Source organism: Lygodium microphyllum, chromosome 12 (assembly GCF_053477565.2).
Source record: "Lygodium microphyllum isolate KBCC chromosome 12, Lygodium_microphyllum_v1.1.10, whole genome shotgun sequence".
NCBI lineage: Eukaryota > Viridiplantae > Streptophyta > Polypodiopsida > Schizaeales > Lygodiaceae > Lygodium > Lygodium microphyllum.
In genome coordinates, this window is record NC_141146.1 from 144,282,720 (window position 1) to 144,297,813 (window position 15,094).

Here is a 15,094-nt window from a genome sequence, read left to right on the forward strand (position 1 = left end):
GGACAGCTACTTGCCGCTCCAAAAGTATTGCCTTGTTTGCATTCAGCCTTAAGTGGGAGCCACCTAGATACCTCGATAGAGTCTTTATCACCATCAGTGGAAAATTTGCATTGTCCTTGCTGAAGCTAGCGTGAAAGATTACAACTTGAGGGAATTAGAGTCGATGTACATACGTTCCTAGTGTCAATCGTGGCCCAATCCGGCCATATGCTTACCTGAAGCACGTTTTAGGAACATGTCTTCATATATTTCCAACTGAATAAATAAAGGAGAATTAGCCCAGAAACAACATCACCAAACAATCCAGGACATAGTTAATAAAGCCAAATCCGCAACAAGAGTTTGAAAACACAACAAAAGAAAATAACCTGTTGGTTCTTATCTGCTTCAAGCAGAGCGTCTTACCATAAATTGGTGCTCAAACTAGGAATAGTTTCCACTGACGTACTTGGCACATCCCTGAATTCCCCCACGACGTTGGTGATATTCAGCCTTTCTCTTGCTTCTTGCAGCTCCTCCTCTGTGGCATCTTTTCCTTCATACTTAAGTGCATCAGCATAGATCATCTTTAAGGTTGCTGCAATAGATAAGAACTCTATATCTTTCACGTGCATGTCCACTAGTAAGTATTTATCGATCCCATGATCATCCACAAAATTGTCATCAGCCTCAAGATTTTGGGCTATGAATGCAATGCAGTGGTCCTTCCTTAAGTTAAATACATGTTGTATATCTGTCAGCAATATATACTCTGAATCTCCTACTTGGTAGGAGGGGAGCAATGGAGTTGGGATGGGGGAGAACTTATCTGCTTCAATTACAGGATGGCCAACCTCAGTGTTTTGTCCTCAGTGCCTCGATATCGATCACCGCACTGAGCTTCCTCTCTTCTTCATCATTGAACTCCTCAATAACATGAGGAGTGTCCTCCTCTTTAGCACCTTCCTCATATCGGTGGGACCAGCCTGACGAGAAACAATGTCTTCACTTTCATTTGTGACATGTGGCTCTGCAAATTCTTTGTCTGTAAATTGCACGTTCATGTGCAAGAAACATAGGAAGCCAGCAAAGTACTCCATCAAGCGGCATTTTCTTTTGTGAGCGGGGCATGCCAAAGCTCTCTTCTTATCACATGGCACCTTGTGCCAATCCCTGTTTAACCGCTGCTTCTTCTCCGGCGACACCTTGAGATTAAAATGAATGTAGTTTTTTCCATCTATCATCATTGTATTTTCATTAATGAGCTCATCAAGCTCTTGCCTCGCCTCTTCAAAGTATTTGGGCTGGCAAGAAAGTGTCTCCTCCAGAGAAAGATCGCAATTGAACATCATCGAAATCGATGGGTGCAAAGCATGACATCCACACTTGTACAGGAAGTCATACAACAGAGATGTGTTAAGGGGTAGAAAACTAACAGATCAAAAAATCAATCATATCAAGTATATGACAACTCGTGATACAGAAAAATAGAGACATAGACACAGGAAGGGAAATCTGTTCTGCTCCTGCATTATCACAATAACAGTTACAACTGCCCACCTTTCCCACGACTTTCTTCCCTCTTTTTCACTCCCCAAAAAGATTTAAACATCCACATATTACTTTTTACATTTGATCAGTTATAAAGGTTTAAAATACCTTTACAAAGCCAAAATAAAGATCTCCCAAGCTATGCTTTACTTATGCCTTTAACACTGGCACACCCGGTGGTCACTATTTTCCAAAATAGTAGACCTGAACCCACAAAAATCCCCTGATCTGATTCAGTCTACATCATTGTGCTATGTTGCTTACATCTTGAAACAACTTCATCACCTTTCTATTCATCTGCTGCATTGATACTTGCTTGAGTACTAATCATATTCCCCCCTGTACACTGAGCATCTGAAGTAACATTCTTCTCTTGGACAACTGTTTTCACTTCCACAAAAGGTACAATAGCCCAACTTTCAGCTAATATATTATCACTTGACTTTTCAGCTTGCACCTGAATTAATGGATCTGCCAAATCCAAATCTGTTGGATTATCCAATAACATTTGCTGAAAATTTTGCCATTCATGACATTTAGATAAATCAAAAACTTATGTAAACATATCCTTATGTTGAGCCACAAACTTTAACAAAGTTTTGAATATGTCTTCAGAATCCCTTATGTCCTCTGCTGGTCCTTGCATCTGATGAGTAGAGACAGATTTTCCGTATCTTTAAGTTCCTGCACCTGTGCTTTCAAAGTTTCACCATTCAATAACTCCACTTTCACTCTATCTTTCAACACAGCCACAGTACTCTTCAATTCTTTAGTAAGTACTTTCAAATTAGCCTCTGATTCAGATTCATCCCTGATTTGAAACATCTGATATGTCTTTTGCATAATTACCAGCATTCTTTTCTGAATTGATTGCCACACCTGTTCCTCTGTTTCAATAACATCATTAATTAGTTTAGTTACATCAACTTTAGGCAGAAACACTGCATCAACATCTAATTCATCAGCCTAAACTGAACTCTTCTGTTGCTTCTCCACATCTTCCAAGACTTTTAACCTTTCAGTTAATATCCCACAGTTCACTTTCAAAGTAGCATTTTCTTTTGATAAAACAGCCAATTCATTGAGAAATGTATCTTTTAACTCCTGAATCCACTGTGTTACTGTAGAGGCTTTTAAATCTGCATCTGCCATCTGCTTGTTTAGAGCCAAAATTTGCTCCTCCTTTGCACTAACTTCTGCCATAAAAAACTCTCTCAACTCTTTCACCTCCTGCTCCAGTTTGTCAAAATTAACAATTTTAGCTTTCTCAACCTGATACATAGAAATTAAGGCATTATTAGAATCACTCAAGGCTGTAACCTTCATCTGCAAACTTACAGCATATTTCTGCTGCCTTTCAATAAACTGCATGGTATCACTGAGATTTTTAATAATTGTTTCTGCACTCATTGCATTGCTATTTTCCTGTTTCATTTCCACTGCTGCAGGCATCAACCTTATCTTCTCATTAGGATCAGCATTTTTAACCAGATCAACAACTTCTGTCTCCTGTATTTTCTCTAAAACCTTTTGCTTACCCAATTTGATAGAAATTTTCTTTGCTAGGACATTTGAAACTTTTCCTTGCCTATTCACTGGTCTAGGTATCAACTCCCCAGTTAAATCTTGGTCCCAGATATCATTTGCAGAATTTTGTTCCTGTTTTTCTTTCTCTACACCCTGTTCCACAATCATACTAGTACTTTGAGTACTCTAATCGATAGCATTTACTTCTGTCTTCATTTTCTTGGATGTTGGCTCACTTTCATCCTGAATTGTCAAAGAGACTAATTTTCTTCCCTTTCCTGGTCGACTTTCCTGTTTTTCTCAAACTACTCTGGGATAATGCTAATTTCAAAGATCCCTCCTTAGCATACTCAAAAATTATGCCTGAGAATGCTGGAATTTTTGAAGTTCCAGATTGCTTCCTTTTATCCCACCATGCACCTCCATAACAAATCTATTATAAACAATTTGTGCCCAGTTAAAGAAAATACTTGATTCTGCAGCTGCTATCAACCCAAAATTATCTTTGCTCATGTAGTCAACCTTCACCAACATTAAAATTCTTTCTACAAACCATGTCAACTGAATCTTCCTACTCTTATTTTTGCCTTCTTTATCACAAAATAACCTCTAGTTTCTTCCCCCATATCCAAATTCTTGAACCATCTATTCCTCAGTTGCCTTGTTCCACTCATGAATTCCATCCAAAGGTAACTTAAAAACTTCTGCAAAGAATTTCTGTAAAATCTCCTCGTCACAAGATGGCACCTTTGCCAACTGCAAACATGCTAACTGAGTAGGAGCGTAAATATTCCTTGAAAATTTCTCCCAAGGTAATTGCGCGAATTCCTGCAGTCTCATCACCTTCAGCCACTGTCAATTTTCTTCCTCATCCAATTGTAATTAAGTGGGCCTGAAAGTCTTACAAAGGATGCATAAGACTGTGTCAAATCCTTCGCTTCACGTACTTTCACCTCATATGGTGACAAGTCTTCGTCACTGAAGTCGGATTCCTCCCCGTTGGGTTGACGTACCACCACCTTGCCCCTGGAAGATCTTCAACATTCTTTGGCACTCTTATCCGCTAGCACAACCTTACGCGGCATGGCTGTATACTCTTTATTACAGAAAGCAATAGTTACATGCAATATAAACGCTGCGCCAAAAACTATTGTCGGCAAGAGAATTTGCTGGCAAAGGAGCACCTGTCGTTGCAAGGCTGAAATCGCAAGCTATTTATGCTTCACAGTGCGAAGAAGACGAAGAAAACTAAGCTCGAATTTGAAATGGCTCAGAACTTGAACACAAACATCCACACATGTGAAGATTTGACGTTTGGCACTCACAACATTCCTTTTTATGATTGCATGCAAACTGTGGTCGATATCACCGATGTGATCAAAGGGCATGTGTGCAAATGATTTTACATCCACTCCCACCAAATTTAAATCAGCACCTTGGAAATTATTGATTAAAAACAACTTCAGTCTAAACCCATTCACTCGCTTAGCTAACAAATTATTCTCCAAATCAGCCAACTGAAATGTACCTTGCCCCAAGTCTTTAAAAATTCTGTATGGTCCAACATACCTGAGTTTCAATTTGCCAGGATGCTTGCCCAATTTAGAATTATACATCAAGACCAAATCTCCCTGTTTGAATTTTTTCTTCTTCAAGTACTGATTCAACCGTGCACATCTTCTGTTTTGAATTATAGTAGCCACATAAGCACTATGAAATCTGTCTTCATCCAAAGACATCAATTGATCCAATCTGTGTTTAAGTGAATTCTCTTGTAATAATCTATTTGAAACTGCTATCCTCAAAGATGGTACAATGAACTCCATTGGTACCACAGCTTCCATGCCATAGACCAATCTAAATGGTGTGAGTCCTGTACTGACCTTAAAGGCTGTTCTAAATGCCCACAGTGCTGAATTCAATTTCCTATCCCAATCCTTCCTGTTTTCTGAAACAATCCTTTTAAGAATTTTGACCAAAATCTTGGTACTACTCTCAGCCAATCCATTGGCCTGTGGATGATATACTGAAGACATTTTATGACTAATCATATGAGTCTCAGTCAGAATTTTAATCACCTTATTAAGAAAATGAACTCCCTGATCTGATACGAGTTCTATTGGGCAGTCAAATCTGGTCATTATATTATTGTACAAAAAGAGGCAACACTCCTTGCCTTATTATCCTTTAATGCAACAGCTTCTACCCACTTAGTACAATAATCTGTAGCAACCAAAATATATCTGTTTCCTAAAAATTTTGCTGTTGGTTTGAATGGACCCATAAAATCCATTCCCCACTTTTCAAAAGGACCCAATGGTAAAATTGGGTTATGCCTCATTCTGTCCTGATTCCTTGGATATCCATCCCTTTGACATTTATCACAAACCTTTGCAAACTAGTGTGAATCTCTGATTACTGTTGGCTACCATAAACAACTTTGAAATATTTTTCTACTAGCTATGTCACCTGAAAAGTGACCTCCAGAACTTTCCATGTGAGCTTTAATTAACATTGCTGCCTGATGACTGTTAGGAACACATCTCCTGATAATCTGATCCACTTCTCTCTTATACAAATATCCTCCAATTACTGAATAAGTTGCACTCTGTAATGCTAGCTTTCTCCTATGGTCATTGGTCATTCCCTCAGGGAATATACCTTCAATAAGGTAATTCAGCATCTGTTCATACCAATCATCTAACTTGGTTGCCTGAATTTGAAACAAATCTGCATCAGGAAAATCATCTGATATTCCTTCTGGAGGTTCTCCTGACTCCAATCTGCTGAAATAATCAGCAATCAAATGTTCTCTTCCAGATCTATGCACAATCGAATAATCAAATTCCTGTAAAAGCAGAATCCATCTAGCCAATCTTCCTGTTGGTTGTGGTTTGTTAACCAAATAGATCAATGCCTGATGATCCACATGAATTATGACTGAATTGCCCAACAAATAATGCTTGAACTTTTTCAGTGCAAAAATAACTCCCAAACACTCCCTTTTAGTAACAGAATAATTTCTTTCTGCTCTTGTCAACACCTTACCTGCATAATAAACTGGTCTAAACCAACCCTTCTGTTTTTCCTGCATCAACACTGCCCCTACTACAATATCAGAGGCATCTCCAAACACATGAAATGGTAAACTCCAATCAGGAGGCTGCATTATTGGTGCTACTTGTAACATTTTCTTCAATAATCTAAATGCTTTTTCCTGTTCTTCTGTCCAAACATACTTCACATCCTTCTTGATCAACTTGGTTAATGGAACACAAACATGAGACAAATACTTCAGAAATCTATTGTGCCACTTGATCTGTCCAACAAATCTGGTCAATTCCTTCAAGTTTGCTGGTGCCTTAGCCTTTTGAATAGCTGCCACTTTCCTGGGATCAACCTATATTCCTTCTTCTGAAATGATATGCCCCAGTAAAATCCCTCTCTTAACAGCAAAAGCACATTTGGCTGGATTAAGACTCAACCTAGCCATTTTGCATCTTTCAAAACATAATCTGAGTTGATTAAGGTGATCCACAGCCTTCCCAAATACACTAAAATCATCTAAAAAGACCCTCATAAATGTTGTCAATAATGGGGCAAAAACTTCCTGTACCCATTTCTGAAATGTAGGTGGAGCATTTTTTAAGCCAAACACCATTACAATCCTGGCATATACTCCCCACTCTGTAACAAAAGCAGTCTTCTCTCTATCTTCTTCTGCCATCAATATCTGATTGTAACCATTACATCCATCTAAGAAACTATACATCTGATGACCTGCAACTGTATCCAACAGAGTGTCCTGAAATGCTAATGGGAAAGGATCAGTTATAGTAGCTGCATTTAATTTCCTGTAATCAACACAAATTCTAAGTTTGCCATTCTTCTTTGACACCACCACTATAGGTGATAACCATGTCACCTTCTCCAAAGGATAAATAAATCCCACTTTCAAAAGTTTATCCAACTCCTCCTTGACCGCCTTTGCATAGTTTGGGTTCATCTTGTATCTCTGTGAAATAACAGGAACTGCATCCTTCTTGAGGTTGATCCTATGCATACAAAACTTAGGATCCACTCCCTTCATATCAGTATAAGTCCATGCAAAAATATCCTTAATTTCCTATAATAGCTAACTAAGATCTATTTTGAGCTGGCCTTTCACATGAACACTAACTTTGACCATCTGAGGGACCTCTACAGAACCTAAATTAAGATCTTGTAAATCATCTTCTTGAACTCTTATTATTTAGCCATATGCTTCTGAAAAGCCTTTTCAGCCTGAATAATTTGCTAAATATACATCTTTTCATGCTGTTCAAACAATTTCTTGTTTATGTCTTCCTCTTTTAAATCTTCCTTTTTACTTTGACTCTATTGTTGTGAAGCTTCAGGTTTCTTCTGCTCCTTATATTGTTCCAAAATTCTTACCACATCTATATCAAATACAGGTACAATTGATTCATTGACTTTCAAAAAGGCATCTTCTTCATCATCATCAACTTCCTTCACCATGTTAATACCCTGTGCATACAAGGCTTTGGCTTCCTTGGGCAAAGTTGCATTTGGTACCATATCCATGTGCACTTTCTTCTTTCCTTTCTTGATTGTAATTTTAGCAGCTCTCCAATCCTGTTTGACCTTTGCTTGTTTGAACCAAGGTCTTCACAACAAAATTGGATAAGGGCTATCTCCCTCATCCATTTTTACCACCACAAAATTCACTGGAAAGGTTAGTCTTGAAACAATAATCTGTTGATTCCAGAGTATTCCTAAAGGTTGAATCCTCCTCTGATCTGCCATCTTCAGTTGAAAAGGAGCTTCTTCTAGCTCATGTAGCTTTAATTTGGTATACAAAAACTCAGGTAAAACATTCACACCTGAACCTCCATCCAATAATGTTCCTTGAATCTCCTGTTCCTGAAAATTAACAGTGATTTTGGGTACTTTATAGTCCACATCTTCAGCTTCAATCTGGCATGCTTCAGGTTCATCCACTTGCTCTTCCTCCTTACTCAAATTTTTGAATATTTGTCTTTTGAACTCAGGGACCAAACTTAAAATCTGATCCATTGTAATAGTGGTATTCCTCAAAACTTCAATTGTCAACTGTGCCTCCCTTATCTCTTGATATTGGATCTCCTCCTAAATACCTAACTGTATATCAGGTATTTGCTGCTGCATTTCCTGTTTGCCATAATCAACTTTCTGACACTTCTCAATTTCCTTCAAACATTCCTGTCTCACCTGTCTTTGATTCTCCCAATACTGAGGGTGTTTCATCTTCTTATGAGATCTAACAGAATCAGCCACATACTTTCCACCTGATCTTGTAATAATTAGCACTGATGCTGATTTTTCAAGGATTTCCTCCACATGTATGCAATTGGAACAATCACATTAGTCATGCAACACATTGAGATAGTCCCCTTGTTGTTTTTTCAACACAGGTTCATCAACTTGCCTAACTTCCTCCACAATGACTACATTAGCCTGTGGTGGCCTATTATGTTGTGCCTGTGTAGGTGGTCTCTTATTGTTATATCTAATAATAGGGATACCGCTCTCCTCTCTGTGTTTACACCATAATGGACAATTAGGACCCTGCCTGTGATTCATTTCTCCATAGTATGTGCATGGGTCACCATTTAGATTTCCATCTCCTTGAGGGTTAGGTGGTCCCTAGTTATTTCTCCCCTAAAATCTTCTAGGTGGACCTTCCCATTGCTCTATTTCTATCTGGTTCTACTGCATTTGTAGCTGGTGCATTTTCCCTTGGCACTTGCTGTCTTGGGTTTGCCCTATTGTTAGGATTATACCAACAAGTAGCATCTGTGTGCCCCCGCTTCTGGCATGTGTCACAATATGGTTTGTCCTTCTTTGGAGATGTTGAAATTCCCATACTCTTCAGAGTTGCAGCAATTTGCTTGCTTAAGTTCTCAAACTTACTCTTTGTCTTTTTCTTTCCATTTTTATCCTTCTTTGCCCTGGTTTTACTCCTATGCTTCTCTTTCCTTTTCTTCTTCCTGCTTCTAGATTTCCTTTCCCCATCCTCTGAATTATCAAACTCTGAATTTGAACTATCATCTTCTAAATCTGAACCCGAGTCAGACTCTGAATCTGAATCAGACTCTGAATATGAATCACTGCTATACTTCTTCTTCTTCTTAGTAGTTCCCAACCTTTTCTCTGCTCTTCTGGCAGCTGCTACTACTGATTAAATCCTCCTATACCTCTAGGAATATCTGTACTGGCTATTGTAGCTCTCAGGGATTCCCTCAACCCATTACAGAAATATTCCCCCAGCATCTCATTAGTTGGCCTTTCATTGGGTGCAAGTCTTCCATTCAAATCTAAAAACTGTTGTGCATAATCTTCCACCGGTAGCCCCTTCTATTTCATTGTCTTAAGCTTTTCTAGGATAACATTGGGTGTTTTCCACCTTCTAAATCTTGCCAAAAATGTTGTTTGTAATGCTTGTGTGTCAGAGGCTGCACCATACTGTATAAACCAGATCATAGCCTTACCCTCCAATGTGGCAGCAAATTGCTGTTTTTTCACATCATCCCCATACAATGCTCCTAGTCCACTTCCTATTTTGTGTTGAATTGAGCTACATGGGCATCAGGGTCTTCCTTTCTGGACTCACCGTTGAAGTTTGCAAATTTGACTTTGAGATTTGCTGGATTAGGGGGTTCTGCCATTGATCCTGGCTGTTCTGTTGCTGTAACCTTCCTTCTTGCTGGTTTTTTAGGCAATGGTTGAAACTTTAGTTTTCTGCTTGCCTATCCCTGAATTTGAGACCATGCTAGCAGTCCTACAAATCAGTTTTTATTTCTCTACTTCTTCAGTATGTGCTTCCTGATCACTCAGATACCCTAAATATAGGATATCCACCTAACTGCTACTGTTGGACCTCTGTTGTTCCTTGTTCTTCTGTTTCCCTTCCTATTTTAATTTCTCATGTAGTCTGGTATAATAGGTTCCAAAACCTTCACCCCTGTATTTTTCAGCAGACATACATCATACACATAAGGAAAATTCTGGACTCAAAAGAGGGTTATTTCAATAATAATAAAATAATAGACACAAAGATTGAGTGACATGAAATCTTGGCAACGATATTCAATGGTGGTGGGACCTCTATACAAACCCACCTAAAATGTGGAGAAACTCTTATCTTCACGGAATAATAAAAAAACTATCACCGCATCTTAAAATATGTTAAACCATTTTTTTGTCAGCACCTAACACAATAAAAGAATGTTTTCCACATTCCTATGTTAAGACGTGGAGCATTAAAAAATTCTTTCCACCACCCCTAGAACTAATGATTTTGAATGTTTGGAATAGATAGATACCCAATCTCCTAGTTATTCCCTCAACTTGGTTTCACTTTTGAAACTCAAAACATCTTTGGCACCCAAAAGGACACACCGTCCCTCATTTCTTGTTCCCTCCTTGATCCACTAAAGTGGTTAGCTCAGTCATCAACTTTCTACTGCGTCTTCTTTCTCATACATCTGCTAATCTCTCATGGCAATCGAAAGTGGACTAAAACGAGCAAGGAGCAGTATCTCATATGTTGTGTCGTATAACATAAAAGACGAGAATGAAGAATGGATTCCCCAAGTATACAGGAGGTACTCTTGGGTCACTATGCAGCCAGGAAGTCATGGCCAATACCGAGTGAAGGTAAAGGCATCTGAAGACTTGGCCAAACATTGGAAAGGAAGGATCCTTGGCTTCAAGATGGCACTAGGAGGGAGAACTGTCAAAGAAGTGTTGATCCAGCATGTATTCATGCAAAAAGAGATCAACATGGGACCATTGGAAGGACTTCCAAGACACAGACCACATCGTAAGTGCTTGTGTTTTGTATTCCAATGTTGCAAATAAGGTGAATGATATACATTTTTCTGTCTTGCATAGATTTGTACCCATCCAATCTCCAGGAGTGGGAGCCTGCACAATGCTTAACGAGATTCTTGAATGTCGTACAAGGTGAGGTGGGGGAACTTCAATATGAAGGCCGTGCACCAAGTGATCTCGTGAGAAGTAGAACATATTTCTATGACTCATTTTATACGTTGCCCACTCAATCTAGTCAACATGGAAAGTTGGAACGTATTCCTCTGCCTGCACTTGATAGTCCTGAGTGGCCATTGCTTGATACAGAAGTGATAGAGTCCTATAGGACCAAAATGTATAATGATATTAAATGTGCTATGAAGCCTAGAATTGGAGCAAGAAATGTCCACTTAAGTTTGTTTGTTCCAATTGCATGCTTTGTTGATTTATTTTTTGATTCTAAACAATTGAGAAAAACTAGAACAACTTTTATGTGCAAAGATATAGATGAAGCCTGGCTTGATCATTTGTTTGATAAAGGTTGGAGAGTGAAATCATCAAAGGGAGATGATTTGATCGAATGTCGATTGAACACCTTCGACATTGCATTTTGATGAGCGTCATAACATTCAAATGTCTTTTTGTGAAACAATTACAAAGCTTATTTGATTTTACTCGAGAAATTATCCTAATGATATTTTGGAATCAGATACTATATTACCAGGCAACATCTGTGCATGTCATTTACTTATAGAAGGTGGCGATGGATCAACAACAACTGGGAAAGCATGGACCAAGATACAAGAGATGGCATCCACTCTTGCTTGATAGAAATAGTTTTGATTCGACAGGGTCACCCATCATTGACATTGGAAGTGGAAGAGAATTGGACTCTCGAATATGTTAGGAAGGAATTAGAAGTAGCTATTCAGAATCCTCCAGATCAATTTTGTTTCAAGCTAGATGGTCGGAAGGTTAGTAGAAGAAGAGAGCATCAGATCATTTGTAAAGATGTTGCAGCCCCACATGAATTCGAGGCACTTGAAGATATATGAAGTGACCATGTATATGTAAATGGTGACAATGAATTTTCCATATGCAATAAACTAATCTATTCAGAACATTGCTTTTGTAGTGCTTTATTGTTTAAAACAATGTATCGAAGGCAAAAATACACACAATTGAATTTTTATATATACATAAAAGGCCTAAAGTATTCTCCTGTGCTTCATTGCTTTTGATGCACTCTGGCTTTCAGCTGATGGGGGCGGTTTGGCAAGGGATTTTGGTACCCAAATCCATCGGTTATCTGCGTAGTACCCTTGAGCACGTAGCAACGCTTTGGATATCCATCACGGCATTGTGCTGACCCTCCATCGATGCCTGCGTCTATAAGGTTTGGGCTTCTTTTGGGGTCTTCTACAATATTTGTAAGTCCAAAGCCCGTCCCTGTCATTATCTCTTGACCTTCTTGTTTCGGGCATGGCCTCACTCACTGGTTCTCGTTGTTCGACTTGTGGTTGTATTAACTCTTCCAACAAGTCCTTGCTCTCGTCAGCAAGCTTGACTGTTATGTCAGCACCTTGCTTGCCTTTCCCTGGAGGTTTGATGAGGCCACCCTTGCTAAAGGTTGTGACTATCCTCACACCCGGTAGTGTCAGGTGTATCCTTTGTGCTACATAGTCGACCTCACACTTGGTCGCCCTTTTGAAGGGTCTTCCTAGGAGGGTTTCTTTCTTGCAGCTAGCACTATTTGGAGGAACATGAAATAGGATAGGCAAGCTTTCCGTTTCAATTGTCGCAATGATTTTGCACTTCCCTATGAGTGCTTGTGGGTATCCCCCATAAGGGCTAAGAGTTGCACTAGTCGGTGTGAGCTCTGGTTGGCCTAGTAGGGTCCATGATTCATAGGTCAGGATGTTAAAATCTGCCCCTTCATCAATCAGAGCATCGATAGTATGCTCTCTTTTCACGGTGAGTTTGACCCTAAGATAAGCAGGTGGTACTATGTCTTCATCTTCTGGGTCTTGGCTTGTAAATTCAAGCCTTCTGACAGATGCCCTTGAGTTCTCGAGTGCTCGACCAGATGTGGATTCTCCACTGCTGTCTTGGATTGTCAGTGCAGTGCTATTCAAGGTACATCTCTTGTCAAGAGTGCCATGTCTAGACATCTTTGCATTTGTAGCTTGTTGTTGTTGCATTTCGCTCTGACTAGACATGGTATGAACACAATGTCTTTGTGTTCTCATGGTGTGGCCTTTTTGCCCTTGATGGCTAGATTGGCCCATTGATGTTCTAGGGTCTTTGTTTCTCTCTGTTCAGGTATGGGCTTTTGGCTGCTCTTTTGCAAGTGAGAATCCATGCTCGTGTAGAGTCATTACTTCACTAAGGTCCAATTTGGAGGACCTGTCACGGCGCGCGTTTTCTCTCCAACCTGCTCGGGGGAGGTGCGGAGGGGGCAGAGCCCCCTCTGCGGGGGTCCGGGGGGAGCAGTCCCCCTCGGCCCGCAGGGCTGTTACGGTAAAAGCCGTATTTGGAGGACCGTTTATAGCCAAATTTGAACCACTTACTCTCAGTTTCAGCCCGGTAATGGATCTATGATATGGTTTCGGCTCTATATGGTTTCTCGATTAATTTCACTGTCTTCAGGTTGAAATTTGAGAAAAAATAAATTCGGCCTAACAGGTCCGAATTGCAGGGTCTAAGTGGGTCACTCGGACGGGCCGAGGGACTTGGGCCGAGGGCTAAGGTCGGACGAATTGGACGAGGTCACTCGGGCGGGCTGAGGCACTTGGGCCGAGGGCCGAATGTGGGATGTGACCGAGGGCCGAATTTGAGTCTCGGATGGGTTTTTCCTCGGACGGTCTGAGGCCAACTAGGGTTTGGCCGAGTGGACCGGGTGGTTCGAGGGCCGAGTCTGGGCCTCGAACCAGAGTCGACGTGACTCAGACGTGCCCAACGCCGCGCGTGTTTTTGCCGCAGCTCGCAAAATTCGACGTGCAGAGCGCTGGGGGTCTTCCCCCTTGTTGTGCAACTCCAGATTGGTCCTACTACTGTAGGGAGAGGTGTAGAATTACCTGGGCTAGTCGAAGATCTCCCTGATGCCAAGATTGAAGCGGATTTCCTCGCCAAGCTTTCCTCTTCTCTCCTGCTCTCTTGAGACCTTGCAATGCACAATGTGGCCTTTCTTGCCACTTCTGGCCCTTATACCCTCTTCCAAGTATGGTATTGGCACCCCCAATAACTCATTTACCAACCTTAGGCATCACAAGTAAGTTTCTTACCACTTTTGCACGATTCTTGCCTTGTTTCTGCCCTGTTTTGCAACAGTAACCCTAATGCTTATTTTCTTTGTTTTTCTTTGTTTTCTCCTACTCTAATAGATCCAAATCACAAATTACCTACACTACTCCATCTCACAACATAAATCTCAAGAAAAACAACAAACCTACTTGCCAAGGAGATCGAATACCATCTTCAACCCCCTCGCTTCCTACCTATCTCAAGCACCGGTTCGGGGCAAACCCTACTCCAATGCTCGATCCGAAGCGCGCAAGCGCTCAAGGCTTGAATCCGTGGTCTCGGCAATGGAACCAAAATGTGGGAGCTTTCACTCAACCGCCAAGACCCACAGACCGCTTATTGTTTTAAGCGTTCCAAGCCGAGCACTAATGGCTACCTCTCACATAGCCGACGCGACATCCATATCTACGGGTGTAGTGAGCTTACCTCCGTGCCATTCGAGTTACCTCCTCTCCCGTGCACTCCGGTAGCTCCATGATCCAAGTGCAAGCTTCAAGCAAGCTCCATCCTCAAGCTCCACGCTCCAAGCTCCATTGCCGCGAGCAAGACAAGACAAGAGAAGAGAAGAGAAGAAGAGAGGAGAAGATGGAGAGCTTCTCCTCCTCGGTCCCTCACCCTCACACACTCACTCCCTCACATTCTCACACTCCCTCTCTCAGGCACAAGCTCAAGCAAGCAAGAACAAGAAGAAGAAGAAGAAGAAGAGGAGAGCTACTTTTGGCCACATACAAGAATGAGCTTCTCATTCACTTTTCAACTTTATATACAAAACCCTAAATCCCTTTTGGGCGGTCATCCCCTTTTTCCCTCTTTTACATGGCCGGCCGTAGCCCTTTTTCCCATTGTCCTTCTATCTTCCTAGCTTCCTTTCCACCGCCCG

The 15,094-nt window shown here is 40.7% G+C and overlaps 2 protein-coding genes and 1 pseudogene across 2 annotated transcripts; 1 reads left to right on the forward strand and 2 right to left on the reverse strand.

Annotated features, from left to right (window-relative positions):
- Positions 1–305: 305 nt before the first annotated feature.
- On the reverse strand, positions 306–4,254 carry LOC148028386 (uncharacterized; annotated as a pseudogene).
- A 14-nt stretch (positions 4,255–4,268) lies between these two features.
- LOC148028387 (uncharacterized) lies at positions 4,269–8,133 on the reverse strand. Its single transcript, XM_087689952.1, has 5 exons — positions 7,786–8,133; positions 7,492–7,701; positions 6,674–7,141; positions 5,527–6,457; positions 4,269–5,083 (listed from the first exon to the last, which is right to left on the reverse strand). The coding sequence occupies exons 1-5, from the start codon at positions 8,131–8,133 to the stop codon at positions 4,269–4,271; spliced, it is 2,772 nt and encodes a 923-aa protein (XP_087546078.1).
- Positions 8,134–10,812: 2,679 nt separating this feature from the next.
- On the forward strand, positions 10,813–11,525 carry LOC148028388 (uncharacterized). The gene is made up of 2 exons (XM_087689045.1): positions 10,813–10,921; positions 10,993–11,525. Exons 1-2 carry the CDS (start codon positions 10,813–10,815, stop codon positions 11,523–11,525), a joined length of 642 nt encoding a protein of 213 aa, XP_087545171.1.
- Positions 11,526–15,094: the final 3,569 nt, after the last annotated feature.

Coding starts and splice junctions, on each gene's coding strand:
- LOC148028387 (XM_087689952.1), bottom strand. CDS start 8,133: ATGGATCAGATTTTAAGTTTGGTCCCTGAGTTCAAAAGACAAATATTC. Junction 7,142..7,491: donor CTGTATTTGATATAGATGTG/GTAAGAATTTTG, acceptor ACTGATATGAAG/GGAGTGGATCCTAAGTTTTG. Junction 6,458..6,673: donor CACCTACATTTCAGAAATGG/GTACAGGAAGTT, acceptor GAAGGAATATAG/GTTGATCCCAGGAAAGTGGC.
- LOC148028388 (XM_087689045.1), top strand. CDS start 10,813: ATGGCACTAGGAGGGAGAACTGTCAAAGAAGTGTTGATCCAGCATGTA. Junction 10,922..10,992: donor TCCAAGACACAGACCACATC/GTAAGTGCTTGT, acceptor TGTCTTGCATAG/ATTTGTACCCATCCAATCTC.